The 17130-nt window shown below is 27.9% G+C and overlaps 1 protein-coding gene across 1 annotated transcript in view; it reads left to right on the plus strand.

Moving 5' to 3' along the window:
* Positions 1-3183: 3183 nt before the first annotated feature.
* MKS88_001321 (HECT-like E3 ubiquitin ligase) overlaps positions 3184-17130 on the plus strand; it is a gene marked incomplete at both ends in the record, with an annotated part of 28179 nt that continues 14232 nt past the window's right edge. The window contains one exon of the mRNA XM_067214238.1: positions 3184-17016. Coding sequence (XP_067074693.1) covers positions 3184-17016 — 13833 coding nt within the window. The remainder of the gene's footprint in view (positions 17017-17130) is intronic.

Here is a 17130-nt window from a genome sequence, read left to right on the forward strand (position 1 = left end):
TTTTATACTCATTCCCTCCAAAGTTTATGTCTCACACAATTAATTTGAAGGTGTGAATACTATATAAGATAAATTAAAAGTTAACAAAATATACTTGACTCAATGAAAAAGAAAAAAAAAAATAGTATTGTCCAAATATGGGGTTATGAAAATCTACAAATGCTTATTTTCCACCTCCCCCTACAGATTTCATATATAAGCCTAAGCACATATGCATATATATAAATGCTTGTACATATGTATACAAATATATATATAAATACATACATATATAAGCATATATATATATATAAGTTCATATATATATGGGTGTGGATATTGATACCTTTACGTATCTATTACGTTCAAGTTTCATCTATGAAATAACGTCGAAATATTATTGGTATTTTTATAAAGCTCCATATTTTCTTAATCAAAACAAAAAATTTGTTTTCTGCAGAACACCCATATACATTATTCACTAATTCTTTTAATAAAAGAAAAATAAACATTCAAATGTAAATCGCGTGTAAATATGTATAAATATATATAACCTTTGTATAGTATGCAAAATATACCCTAGAGGAAAAGAATATTATAAGGCCAAATGTAATAATTCATTTTTTTGTGGCATTTTTTTTAATTTAATTTTTTTTTTTAACCTTTTAAAGAATTTTCATAAAGATGAAATTAAATGAATTTTTTTTTTTTTTTTTTCTTTTGACATTTATATATGCAAACATAAAAATATATATACATACATACGTACAATATATATACATACATACAATATATATATATATATATATATATATATAAGTAAAATATATATATATGCATAATTTAATAACAAATATGCCGTGTATCCACATTAGCGTATGCTACTGCCCACACTTTAGTTACAATACTTCCACGTACAATTTTTTAAACATTATTTATATTTAAGCATTCTACAAAATTATAAAAACCTAAATTTTTGCTCCTTTTTAATATATGCATAACTTACTATATTCAAAACTTCACTTAGATGAATACTAATTATTTTTTAATGTCAGCCTTTCACCTCATCACAAGTATACCAATATATGCTATATGTACGTCGTTATATTTACGTTTCTAACTATAACACAAATGCAATATATATATATATATATACATGTTTAAATACAAATACGCTTTTTATACAGAGTCGTCCTTGTATACATACGAGCCTAAATTTTTTAACTTAGATATTTTCTACATCGCTGCGTTTAAATATTTTTCATTTCACATCCCCTCATTTGCTAAAAGATTTATGTTTATTCTGTTTTTTAATTTTAAGTATAAGTACTACTATACTTACTCTGTATATGCAAATATATACATTACATAAGTATGTATAATACATATATATACATTTTTTTTTTTTTTCCTTTAACCTTGTTCTAATTCTTTCTCTTAAAGGCAACATAAAAACCTTAATCCTTTCATGTGCCTTTATACCTTATGCACGCACTTTCAAAAAAAAAAAAAAAAAATAATAACAAAAAACAAATAATGTATAACAAATATAGTGCCTCCTTTCTTTTAAGTATGAGAAAATTTTAAAAACATAAAATTATTTTTATGTAAATTAATTTCATATTTTACGCATTGAATAAAGAAAAAAATAAATATTCAATAAATACAATAATTTTTTCCTGCGTGTTATACATGTAAAATTATAATTAAACAAAGTCATATACAAATGTTATTTTTCTCATTTAAAAATATGCTATTTCGTTCTTAATGATTTATACATATATATATAATACGTAAGTACATAACTTCGTACATATATATGCATTTATATATATATATGTATATACATAAATTCATATATATATAACGTAGGTAATATATATATATATATATATATTCATATGTATATATAATTTTGCATATTCACTGAATTTATATTTTTCTTAATATAGCACAATTTATACATTGCATAGCCACTACGCACTTGATTATGTATTGAGAAAACTTCATGTTATTGATCTACGTAATTTTGTACGCATTCGTATATAAGATAAGAACATTGTTTTCATTATATTTTTTCTTGAAAGTTAGTATATATCATCTTTACGTTAGAATTTTTCCCTGTTTAGAACTTCAACATATAACGCTTTTTTATATTAAAAAAAAAATATATATACATGTATACATTTATATACATATACTTGCAATGAATGAATTTAAATTTGTGTTTTTTGCAATCTTTTTAAGCACATACATATATATGTACATTTATATATATGCATACATTTATACATACATACATAAACGTACGTACGTGTATTTATTTAATTAGAAGGTATGTGTTCATTTACAGAAAAAAGAAATACCTATTTTTTTATATATAACACATATTTCACTTTAACATGTTTTTTAATTTTTTTTTTTTAAAAGTGTATTTTTATTTTATTTTTTTATATGCTTTTAAGAAGGTTTGAGAGATGCATAATTGCGCGCATTGTATATATACGTATGTTTAGTGAATTTTATAGTGTACATAATGCTTACGTACGTTTTTTATATACATAATATACATTGTTTATATTGTGTACGTTATATTTTTATTTGTTTGTATTTGTTAACCTTAATTTCATGTGTTAATTTATATTTTATTTTTTCCCCTTTTTTTGCGTGAAATTATTTTATTTTTCCCTTTGGAGAAGTGCACGTTTTATAAGTGTATATAGTGGTAGCACACACATATATGTGTATATGTTTATAGGTATATATGTTTATAGGTATATATGTTTATAGGTATATATGTTTATAGGTATATGTGTGTATAGGTATATATGTTTATAGGTATATATGTTTATAGGTATATATGTTTATAGGTATATATGTTTATAAGTCTATATGTATATATGTTTATATGTATATATGTGTATATGTATATGTGCATACGCATTTGCAATCGAACGTATATAGGTATTTATAGATACATGTGTATATATATTTTTGCGTGTATGGTGTAGATGCATGTGCCGATATGCTTATAATACACAAATATATATATATATGTATATATATATGTACGTGTACATGTTTATGTGCATGTATATGTATGTATATACCTATTCGCGTGTATAGCTCCACGGCTCCTTCCCCCTCCATTTAGTAATAGTTATGAACATTACCCTCAGTTTTCACCAAAGTTATGTGTAAAAGATGAAAATCCAAATACCGAAAGATGATAATTTCATATTGATGCTAGATAAAATTAGTGAAGAGGAAAAGTTTTTTATTCATGTTTTATCTACATGTGACAACAAGAATTTATTAGATCACTTATTCCCATTCGTTGATTGGGTATGGTTGAAATCCGATTTAATTGCGTGGGCCCCAGTACTAAATAGGTTTGACGACTTACTTCATAAATATATTGTACATAATAAATTAAATAAGCAAGAAAATAGTGTTATTAAAGAGGATGATAAGATTAAGTTAAATGAAAATGGGGTAAAAGACACTCATTTAGGTGACCATAATATTGGTCCTATAAATAAGGCAAACAATTGTAGTGATATTTGTAGTGATATGCGTAGTAATAACAATTATGAAGAAGGACGAAATGAATACTTCCCCCCTGTGAATAGTAATAAGAAAGAGGACCAGAGGGTAGAAAAAGAACAAAGTGATGATACATTTATACCGTCCGATTTGCTTATAGAAGAAGTGCTAAGGTTTACGTATTACATATTAGATAATTGTTTAAGTAAATCAAAGTATAATTCGTTAGATCATTTGCTAGTACTTTTATGGAGTTTCAATCCCAAGATATCAATTTTGTCTGCTCAAATATTAAATATATATTATTTATTTATAAAAAAAACGAAAAAAAATGAGAATAAAATTAACGAAATTGTGAATTTTTTATCAGCACTAATTAATATACCAGTACCGAATTTTCTTCATCCATATATTAATAATGACCTTGGTAGAATAAATGATAATAACTATATATCAGGAATAGTTCTATATTATTTACATGACCCATTAGATAAAAAATATATGAATAATGTTTATTATAAAATTGAGAATAGATACTTTTTAGATTTAATTGATTACAATTTAAATGTAAATAAAATAGTTATACAAATTGATGATTACAAAATACCTTTTACTTCAATTTTTCCAAAAGAAGTTAAGTATAATGAAGCAAAAGAAGTACTTCAATATGCATATGATACAGTTGTTAGGAAATATAATATCTGTGAAAAGAAAGCATATGATTTAAGACATAAATTAAGAATATATATGGGATTATTATGCCCAAAATATAGAAGAAAATTGTTTAATTTAAGGTATTTAATTATATCCGGTTCTTTGTCAATTAATTCTATATTATATCCTCAGATTATACCTAGTAATACAATATTTTTACAAGAGCTATTGTACTTTTTAAAGTACCATAAATACATTCATTATAATACTTTACATATTATTTTCGATTTATTAACCACAGCAATAGAATCACATTTGCATTATAAAGTCGTTTCAGATATTTTGGGTTTGCGTTTGCATAGTGGCTTATTTATTAGTATTTTTAAATATTACTTAAATTATTTTTTGTCACCTAATACTATACAAAAGGATATATGTCCCTTATACATAATGAATGAATGCAAGGACGAGATGTATAGCACCAATGATATTAACTCAATTTATATAAGAAAACATGGAAGTCAAAGGAATGGTATTTCATACGCTCCTAGTGGAAGCCACAGTAAGAACATTGTAATTGCTCCCATTGATAATGTTAGCTGTAATAATAGCAACAGTAGTAACGATAATAATAGTGCGAATAATACTAATTTCGCCCGAGGCAATATATACAGCTCAGTAAGTGAACTCTTACCAAATGTAAGCAATGCGAGTTCGAACCCAAATAATTTTTCTTATATGTCACAAGGACAAAGTAATAATAGACCGAGAAACATCTCACGATTACAGCGGTGGGAACAGCAGCAGCAGCAGTGGGAACAGCATCTACAACGGTGGGAACAGCTTCGACATCAGTGGGAACAGCAGCAACAGCAGCAACAGCAACAACAGATGAATCTCTCTGTTTTAGCGACCCACGATCCAAATGATACAACCTCCAGTAATTTAAGGCCATTACAAAATATCGAAAGTAATCAAATATCTACCGTACATTGTACAAGCGGTGCACAAACAGCAGTTTTATCTGGTGATAATTATGGCCAAATAGGAAATGATGTCACCCATGGAATTAGTGTTGAACAACCTGGAGGTGAAAAAACGAATAATGATAATGTAGATATAGCAGCAAATAGTGATGAGAATCATCTGAACATCCAGGATCGCCCAAATAGCGTCATTGAAAATAGTAGTGGTTATATATTAAGAGACTCCTTGGGTACTAATAATTCCACCAATATTATGAGTTATATCAATTATGTGGATGCTGCAAATCATAGTAATCATGATAATCGTACCATTATGAACAATCCGAACGGCGGCACAAGTGAGAACTTGGTAGCAGTACGGAATAACAACAGATCAAATGATGTTAATGCAAATGTAGGTGAAAATATGAACATTTTTGATTATATTAACAACAGAAATAATGTAAACCATGAAGGAAATATAAGCATTTTGGACTACATAAATAACACGGAGGATATTCATATTAGTAGTAACACAGATAGTAGAGTAAATAACAACCAGCAGAATGAAAGTAATAGATATAAAGAAGAAATACAATATGGAAATTTTATAAGTGAAGAAGTTATAATAAATAACATTAAAAAATGTAAATTAAGTGGTGAAAGTGAATTTACAAATATTACTAAAAAATATTTTAAAGATTTTAGGAAAAAAAAAAAACAAGTATCTATGATGCAGCAATTATTAACCTTATATCATATATGTATAATGGAACCATGTCCTATTTTAACCATAGCTCAACAAAATACATTAAAAAATTTCCCCATATATTTATTAGACAGTTATACGCTTAACTTACCTATAGTTCATATGTTATTAAGAATAATGGAAACACTACTAGATTTTACGCCAAATTTTTATTTTACTGCAAAAAATGAAGAGGAATTATATAAAATATTACTGTCCCGTTTTCAATATGAAATATTTATGATGTCAGATAGTTTTTATCATATGAAAAGAGATGATTTTTTAAAGTACTACTTTGAACCATTTAATTATGATGAATATGACAAAACTTTTATTGAAAGTAAGGAGGATATGGAGCTATATATACGTAATAGGAAGAATGCAAACAATACACGATTTGGTAATTTGCATGGTGGAAACAAAAATAATAACACAGAGTTAGACACACATGGTGATGATGATAATATTCATAGAAACTCTGCAAAAGGGATACATATCAAAAATAGTGCCCTCAATAATACTTCAGATTGTCTTACTGGCGATGTACAGAGATGTAATAATGACAATAATAATGATCATAATATTAACCATAATAATGAGTATAATAATAATAGTGTGCAGAGTAAAATAACAGTAGCTAATGTCAAGCTTGTAGATACAACATCACAAGTATATAATGAGAATAGCATATTTTCACATCATAACGAGAGGCTTATAAAACTTTTTGCCGAAAATAATATCAACGTTAACGCGACTGATGATATTTTACTTAACAGATTTACCTTTTGGTTGAAGTTATATATATATGAAGAGAGAGTAAAAATAATAAAGATGATAATAAAGGCTCTAAACTTAGCTTTGAAAGGACATTCGCCAACAGATACATTACTTGATATATTTACAAATAATTATATTTCTGTTAAAATAATTAAATATATTTTAAAATATCCACATAAATTTGGTTTATGTTTATATGGATATATATTAGGGTTTATATATGAACATATTTATGAAGATCCAACCATTTTATCTACTTTATTAAAAGAAGGAATATTAAATATTATGTTGAACAGTATAGTAGAAGAGAATTTGAAAGATGAAACTGTATTAATATATGTACCCTCCTTATTATCCCTAATGTTTATTCATAGCATTGGAAAATCAGCTATGAAAAAGTTAAATTACACACCAATATATAATCTTTTCCATTTTGTAATCAAGACAGATTATTTTTTTTTTGATCGATTTGGGGATATTGCTGTTTCGATTGGTAATATTATTAACGAGTTAGAAAATTATGGTTTTGTTATGAAAGACTTTTTAACATTTCATGTAAAGCTTTTAAAAAAATTATATATCGAGGGTTTAAATTTAGGCTATTGGAAATGTATAGATTATAATTATATTGAAAAATATGTAGAGTCATGTGTTAAAAAATCGCAAGATGTACAATTAAAAGATTTAAATATTGACAGATACAAATATAGAAAAGATAATTTTTTTCTAGATAGGTTATCTATTGTTTGTAGATGTATTTTGTCCTATATGAAAAGTTCGTGGATTAAAACTTTTATAAAATTGAATGGTTTGAAATTTTTAATGGCATTTACTAATTTAATAAGCTTACCACCGAATTTTATTCATATCTTTGAGTATCATCCTATTTACACCTTTATTATGAAAATTTATCTTTATTCCTCCTTTAAGAATATTTACAATCAATTCCTGTTCCCCCTTTATAATTACAGCAATTTTGTTTTATACATACAGTATTTGAATTTACTGTTGAAAAATAGCCTTTATTTCGATCTCAGCGAAAATATAGTTGTGGCTAAGAAGTCAGTAATTGGGGGAGGGAAAGATAATACTACTGTGAGTAGAGGCGGTGATGATGCGAGTAGCAGTAGTAACATTGCCATGAGGAAGTTTAAAAATGCAAGTAGAAACGGTAACATAGCTAGCCGAAACGGTAACAACCATAGCAATAAGTATTTAAGGACGGATTTTTTTTGCGGTCCGTTTATAGATCGCAATAAACTACTGTTGTGTAACATTACGCAGTTATTTAACATTTTATATTTTTTAATTTCTGCATATACGGATGCAAAAGGATTATACGGAAATGAAGAGAAAATGTATGATTCACCAGAGTTATCAAATAGGAAAATTTTAGAAGTCTTTTCAGACGTTCTTGTAACTATTGAAAGTGTTTTTGATTTCTTTTATACTCTTTATTTTTATCAAACGAATGACTTAAATTTGAATATCTTTTTACATTTAAAAGACAAAGTATGTATACATGAACATATAAAAAAAACCCTAAGAAATAGTCAAAACAAGTCGGATTATTTGTTATATAATTTATATGGATCTACAAGATCCTTATTTTGCTATTCAGTTAATAACAATTTATATGAATTAAACAATACAGAAAATAAAGTACATATCATATGTGATCAAGACAATGCAGATGATTACAAATTTACTGATCATCTTAGTCTTCTGGATGATGAGGATAGGGTTTATAAAGCTGTATATAAATATACGCTCTCACAAGTTATATCAGAATTTTCTTCCTTTATTCATAAGAATATGAAAAACCCCTCAGATATAATTGCTTTTAAGAAAAAAGAAAAATCAAAATTTAAAAAATATTTTTCAAGTTTGGAAAACTCATTCGAGAAATATGACACCAACAAAGATGTTAGTAGTAGTGCTCCAAGTGATGCAGATAATAATTATGGTCAAATGTATAATGATTTGTTTGAACAAAATATTCCAGTAAGTATTGAAACAAATAAAAATAATACTACTACAATATATTCGAGTAACAATAATGAATTAAATAGAAACACAATCAGTAGTAATGACAACAGTACCTTGCCTGCTGAAACTATTATGACAATGTATGCCAAGTATAATAATGATAATAATATGAATGATAGTAATGGTACTGGTGATGGTACTGGCAATGGCACTGCTAACCGTGAAGGAGAACACGGCAAAAGAAGCCATCTCGATAATGACAAATCGAAGAAGGTAAAAACACCAAAATTCGAGTATAATGATTATTATATTGAAGATAAAGACATTAAAATGCACACAAGTTATCCATACGAATCGAAGTATGTCATGTGCGAAAGTTTACGATCATTATTAGTAGTTATTAAGAAATTTTTTATTATGGTTAACTTAGCCTGTCATACAAGGCAATTAAAATTGAAGTCAAGTCCAAATTATGTTTTTTACAATGTTATACAGCAGAAGCATATACTGTGCATTATTAGGTGCTTGACAAAATGCATGATGAATGTACCATTAGTTACGAAGCCTATTCAGGAAAATTCATACATGACCATGGATGTGAGTAGTATTTATACTGTACTTTATGATTATGTGACGGTGGAAAAAATTAATTATTTGAATAAGGAAAACGAAAAAAGGGTAAAATATAGTACTACAACTACTAGCGACAATAATAACAGTGGTACGGGAAACACTAACATCGGTAATGACTGTAGCAGTTATGCAGTGAAGAATCCTCTTAAAAATGCGGCAAAAAAAATATACAAGGCATCCCCAAGTAGTGTGGAACCGAATAGCTTAAAACAGAATTGCACTGCGTATGAACATATGTTTGAGGGAAATCAACAGAAGGTAGCGTGCAGTGGTAACAATAACAATAATAATCACAGTAATAGTAACTACAACAGTAATAGTAACTACAACAGTAATAGTAACTACAACAGTAATAGTAACTGCAATAGTAATAGTAACTGCAATAGTAATAGTAACTGTAACAATCAGTGCTATCCCATGAACAGTAATATGGAATACAAAAAGTGCGACCAAAATTACAACCTCTATGATTATTCTTACACATCTCATATGAATTATCATGTTGAGAAAATCGACAATTATTTCCCAGAAAGTTTCTATATGGAAGAGATACTATTTAAAAAGTACAATTTTAATTTTTCGAATATCAAGGTGGTTCCAAATAAAGACTTGTCGAATGATCAGATGGAAAACAAGGAGCATAATGTAACTACAACCATGAGCAGGGGCACGAATGAAGATGCATATACCAATGCCTATGAGAAGGGGGTGTACAGTTTCAACAATGTGGATGACAATAATATAGTTGATAGTAGTGTGGATGGTAACATTGTGGGTAATAGCAGATTGTGTCGTAACGATGAACGACGCGTAGGCAACAATATTGACTTGAGTAAATATAATAAAACATACATATGCACGAATATTAGAAGTGCAAATGGCTTAATACAGGTGACGGATAGGACAAATAATTACAACGAATTAAACGGAGCAAATAGCGGATACAAAACCGAAAAGTTGAATAACAGAAGAAGGGATAATAATAATAAGGATGCAAGGGATGGGCAGAACGAAAAGAGGCAAGATAAGGACTTCGAGAAGGACGAACAGAATGATCTTAACAATATGTTATGTGAAGATAAACTGAAACAAGTTTTAGTAAATATAGAAAATTATTCCCCTATAAAAACAGTGAAATATATTTCCGAAATAATAAACATATTACATAAATTACTTTCAGATAATAAATTAGAATTCATTAGCTATTTTTATTTCTTAGATTTATTATACAAAGTAGGTACATTTGATTTTATATTCAATATGTTTAATTATGTTATGAGTGTATATATATCCCTCTTAGCATTATATTATAAAAAAAAGAAGGAAAATAAGCAAAACGTGAACTCGAAATTTACGTACTATATTCCTATACATATAAGTAAAAATTATACATGCACCAATACCTATTTTGTTCGATATATAATGAGGTTAATGCAATATTATGCAGACTCAGATGTAAATAATATCAAAACCTATTTACAAATTACAGTTAAAGGAATTAATGCTTTCTTAGATTTTTTCATTAGTCTTATAAATATAGGAAAATTTAATTTGATATTATTTTGTCAAAAAATGCTGCATCCCCTTACCAGGATTAACAACAATTTTGAAGGTGGTCAATCACAAGAAAAACCAAACACTGACTCCAAGGGGGAGCAAGTTACTAATAACACTACAACTGTTGCTGCCACTGATGTAAATAGTAGTGCGAATAATGCAGATACTCAAGGAGGGAACGTAAACCATGCTTCGGGGGATAGTGCTGAAAATCCTAAGGAGGCATCTGCTCATAAAATAAACCATTCAGAGGAGGAGAGAGTAAAATGCGCATCATACACGAATGGATCCTGTGAACAATTAGAACAGAACAAAAATGCCAATGGTGTTAATATTTTGCAAGTTGGAAATAACGAGGTCAACATTAACGCTAACGTGAACACTAATGCTAATGTTAACCTTAACGGTAATATGAATAACGTGCGTCATAATGACGTAGCAAAGAACGAACTGGGCAGTTGCCCCCTTAAGGAAAATAATAGCGGTAGAAATAGTAATAGCAACTGTAACAATAGTAATAGTGGTGATATTAAAGGGGAAAACGGTTCACAGATCGCGAATAATTATTATGTACAAAATGGCGTAAGTAAAAACATGCCACAGAGTGATAAATGCGACTACAAGTGTTATAAGGAAAAGAATGAAGAAAAGAAAAGGGGAAAGATAAGGAATACATTTACCTATAATAATAATTTTTTATTTTCACTTGACTACTTTGACATAATTAATACCATAAGATCAGTGAAATGTGAAATATCGAATAACATCTTCATGTGGTTAACATATATTAACAGCACAAGTGTAAAAATTAACAATCTAGGTAAAAATAATATATATATTAATTTTAACAATAATATAATATATACCTTTTTAAAAATAATTTTAAAATTTATTCATCATTCGACGGAAATAGAACCGAAAATAATCGAATTATGGATGAAAGAGAAAAATACAGATAAAAAAAATGTAAGCAGTAAGGAAAAGGATAAAGATATATATAATTACCCTAATGTAAATATATTAGAAGAATGGGCAGTAATGGGTTTTGATGAAAAAACTATATATGACTGCTTAAATTATTCTGGAACAACAGACTTAGATTGTACATTAAATTATTTGGATAAAGTAAAGGGAAAAGAATTCTTTTTAAATTATAATAAAGACAGAAAATCGGGTGGTCAGAAAAATAAAGATGGTAAAAGGTCGACCTACTACGAATTTGATGATAATAGCAGTGATGAAAATTCGACCATCAGCAGAAGAAGGGCATATGACGAAATGAGGACGAGCGAAAACTTAAGTGAAACTGTCAATGAAAACGTCATCGATGAAAATGCTACCAATGATGCTGTGGGAAATACCAGTGAGGGTAAGTCTTCGGAAGGAGGTACAGGAGGAGAAAACAATGTACATGATGATAGCAACGTCATTGTCAATGCAAATGTTAGCGGTAATGCTAGTGCAAACGTTAATACAATCATCAGTGGAAACGCCAATGCAAGCGTCAATATTGGAAATAAAAAATGCAACGATAGGGAAGATATATTTTACAAGGACGATAAGTACGTGCTGGAGAAATTTCCCTTTATGTATGAAATTTTGAAGGAAGCAAAGGCCAAATCGACACACGCAAGAATTTATTACTATGAAACAATAATGAATCCGAGCAGTAAGAGGAATATGATTTTTTACTTGCAGTACTATTTAAAACTATTAAAAAAAAATTTATTTCGTACGTATGAAGAAAAAAATACTATGAAAGAATTTTGGAATGAAGACAAATATTTACTCTTAAAGCAGTATATTTATAAATATATTTTTAACATGCTTATAAACATTATGATAACCATTCCATATAACGAAGTATCTTTTATGAATTTATACCTAAGCTTTCTCATCATTGATATTGACAAGAAGACGGTAAAACTGTTTTTAGATCAATATAAAAAAACAATACATGACAAAAATAGTAATAAGAGTAGAATATTTAATCATCAAGATGTGAAAATTATTATTTTATATTATTTTATAGAAAATATTTCAAAAAAAATTAAAACATTAAAGAATGATGAATCATTTCCTATCGATCCTTTTTATCATTGCCATCATTTGTTTATGTATTTTAATAAAAAAAAAAATAAAAATGTTAAAAACAACGAGGATAATAATAATGCTAAACAAGATAAAAAGGACACAAAAAATTTAAATAAAAATAAAGGGTCAGAAAACAGAAATATAGAAAGTACTCTCATTAACAATAATAATCGTATTACATCTTCAAATAATAGATCACTCGGTATTAACAACTCAGCGGCTGTTAATATAGCTTCATCCCCTGGACATAATATTATCAGCAATGGAAGTGTTAATGCTAGTACTAGAGCAACCCATAATGAGTTGAACACTGCAATGGTTACTGTTCCAAGTATTGCACTGAACGGCATGGTGAACAGCGTGACAAATGGTATAACTAACAGCTTACCAAACAGTGTAGCTAACAGCGCAATGAATAACACAACAAATAATGCGGAAAGAAATCCAACAAGCAGTAGAAGCAGTAACAGAACGAGCAATATGAATAATAGCAGTAATAATCAAAGCAGAGGAAATAACCTAATAAATGATTTGTTAGGTGACTACCAGTTAAACAACTATGATACGAGTAATCACAGTGATGATAACACGACAGCGTTTTGTCAAGGTAGTGATACCATTGATGAAAAAAATTCGATTAAAAATAATAAAGTACATAAAGAGAAAGGTAACAATCCCGGAATAGACAACGAATCAAATGAACCCATAGATTCTACTTTTGGAACAAAGTATATTAAAGGAGACATAGATGTAATATATGAATCACAAAAAGATATGGAAATATATTCATACCATTTTTGCTTGTATATGTTATTTTTTACATTATATAACATTATTCACAACTATAGCATAGCCAAAAATTTAATTCTTCATATAGATAGAAACATACTAGATTATTGTATCTTTTTTATACAAAAATTTAATATCTCCTATGTAAAAAATATAGAAAATAATGTTAATTATTTCTTAAATGAAGAAAACAAAAATAATACACTAGTAGATTCATGCCAAAAATATAATCATGAAGAGTTAGTAGTAAATGTGATTCCACCAAATTGCAGTAGTAGCAGCGTTGAAATCTGTGCTAATGATAATAGTGATAATATGGACTCTTTAAAAAAAATGCAGGAAAAATATAAAAGGAAAAGAAAATACAACAAAATAATCGCAGCAAATAAAGCAAATACAGGCAATAACGAAGAAGGTACTTGTCACATAAATTTTGAAAATTGTGAAAATTTGCACAGTAGTAATAACATAGGAATGGGAGAAGTTAATAATGGGCAAAATTATGGGAAAAACATTGATCAAATTAGTGAGCAAATTAATCAGCAAAATGATGGTTGTTTTCCCCATAAACTAGTATGTTCAAACGATGTGACAAAAAATATGTATGATCCGAATTGTAGAAATATTCAAATGAACAACTTAAACAACGACTGTAATGGAGCAAATCAGATGAACATTAATGGGTTCGGTCATCCTGTTATGGGAAGCCTTAATAATAGCAACATAGAAAATATCACATTACAAACAAAACATGACTGTGCTACAAATAATGAAAATAAAAAGGAAGAGATAAATATTATGTACAACAAAGGTTTAGTTATAAATAAAAATATTAAAACGAACAATATGCTAATACCTTATTGGAATTTAATAGATGTAGATAACTCAGAATACAATCAAAAAACGGCCATCAATAATTGCATGCTAGAAAACGAAGAAAATAAATATATTTCTTTGTATTCCAAACCACCCTGTTTTTATGCTCCACTATTTATGTGTTTGTATAAAATTATTATTAATTACTCTTTGTATAATTTTAATGATAGAAATAAAAAAATAGTGAAGAAGCAAAAGGAGGAAAAATTGAATGAGGACAAAAATGGGGTAGGCATCATGACCATGGGGAGCTCCTCCAAAATGGAAAAAAATGGCACCTTGGTCAGAAGTGTGCATAATAGTAACAGCGGAAGTAATAATAATAATTATACTAATAATAATTATAATTATAATAGCTGCACTAATAATAATAATAATCACTTCAGTAATAATAATAACTGCAGTAATAATAATAACTGCAGTAATAATAATAACTGCAGTAATAATAATAACTGCAACAATAACAGTAGCAATAATTTATCGGAAAGGGGTTTCTACAACTCCAATGAAAAGAGGAACATAAATAATTCTGCAGCAAATCATAATGCATCCTTACAAACGAGCAAGGAGAACATAAGGTTTATATCAACAGAGAAGCAGCACAATATAATAAAAATATGCATTGACACGTTGTACTTTTTTAAAGGATACAATTCTCAGTTATGCTTAAGCGTTTTGCAAATTATAGAGTATTTGACAACTATGTATAATAACGTAATTTTTTTAATATCCTATTCACCACCAAATGTTTATAAAAATTTTAAAAAAGTATTTCAAATAGAAGAAAAGAAGAGACGTAATTTGTTGTATGGCAAAAATGGTGATCAAACAAACAGCGTCGAAAATGTACCAGATAAAACCTTAGGAAAAGAAAACACACTACGGGATAAAAATTTTAGTACTTATAACATATCAGGAGAATTGGATAGTAATCCTGATGAAAGTGAAAATGAAAAAATTAGTACACATGACACAAGTAGTCGTAATAATAATAACGGGAAGAATAACATTTATAGCATTGATGAAAATGTGAGTGATGCAAATATCATACCAAATTTGCCTTGTACAGATGAAATGAGCAAAGGAGAAAATTCGCAAGATCCAAAATTATCATATTTTGACTTGAATGAATTAATATTAAATAATATGAGTAGAAATAGCTTAGGTATACTTTTAACCATATCAAAACAAGGAAAATTTAAGGATATGCTAATAATACTTATAAACATATTAATTCAATGTTTCACAGATAATTATGTTATTGCAAACAGAATAGAATACAACTTAAAATCTTATTTCTTATATAATGGTATACCAGTAAAATGCTTTATGCGAAAGGATGATTTAAAAGCTATAGAAAATGAAAAAATTTCAAACGCCTTAGGGGTCTCTTTGAATGAATTAAATGAAGCATTATATCCTTTTATTTTTAAAAATCCACAAATGTATGAAGAAATATTAAGTTATTTGTGCTTTTTTCCAAATTTAAAATATGTAAAAAAAAATGACACCACCAATGAACTTGATAGCTTGAACACATTTTCTTATACGCTAAACACTCAGAAGAATTCGGACGACATCAGTTCAAAAATTAAGTATAATATCCCAGATGCATCAAATTGCACTGATGAACAAAATGGTGAGAACCAAGCCACTGTTAGCTTAGGCAATTTTAGCGTGAATAATGGTGAAATTTTAAGAAGTGTTAAAATGGAAAATTGGAAAAAGGGTAAAGGAGGTGAGAATGACGACAGCAGGGGAGGCAGTAATAGTAGCAGCAATAATAATGATAGTGGTAATAGTATAATCAATTGTAATAACATAAGCAGTGGTAACAGCTTTTTCCCCGTGATTAAAACGGTGAGTGAAGGAGCAAACGCAAACAATGATACAAGTGAGAATCCAAATGAAGATTTTTTTCACGTGAACAAGAAAAAAGTAAAATACGTGAGGGATGAAAACGCAAATGAAAACTGTAACAGCAGGGGTGATGACAACAATAACAATAGCAGTAGCAACATCAATAACAATAGCAGTAGCAACATCAATAACAATAGCAGTAGCAACATCAATAACAATATCAGTAGCAACAGAAATAACAACAACAGTAGCGAGCAAAATAAGTATTATGTGAATTTTTTGCCAATACCTGAGCACATAAAATCCATTTACATGCTATCCGAAACAGCCAATAGCACAAAATATTTAAAAAAATATTTCATTAAGAACAATTTTTATAATTTCTACATTTTAGCTACTCTAATTGATTTTTTGAATTTATTTACTGTTATTCATAGTAAGACCAGATTAATTAAATTAAATGAAAAGGATGAAAAATTAAAATTTAACAAAAAATTAATGGAAATATATGGAAATGATGCAGATTTTGATAACGATTTAGAATACAAAGTTATGTATCCATTTGCTTTGACAGCTGACAACTTACTTTTTATTGTTAACTTAATTTTAAAAACATTTAAGCATTTAATTGTTTATTTAATTAAAGTCCCTTCATCTTTTAAT

This window comes from Plasmodium brasilianum, chromosome 5, assembly GCF_023973825.1.
Source record: "Plasmodium brasilianum strain Bolivian I chromosome 5, whole genome shotgun sequence".
NCBI lineage: Eukaryota > Apicomplexa > Aconoidasida > Haemosporida > Plasmodiidae > Plasmodium > Plasmodium brasilianum.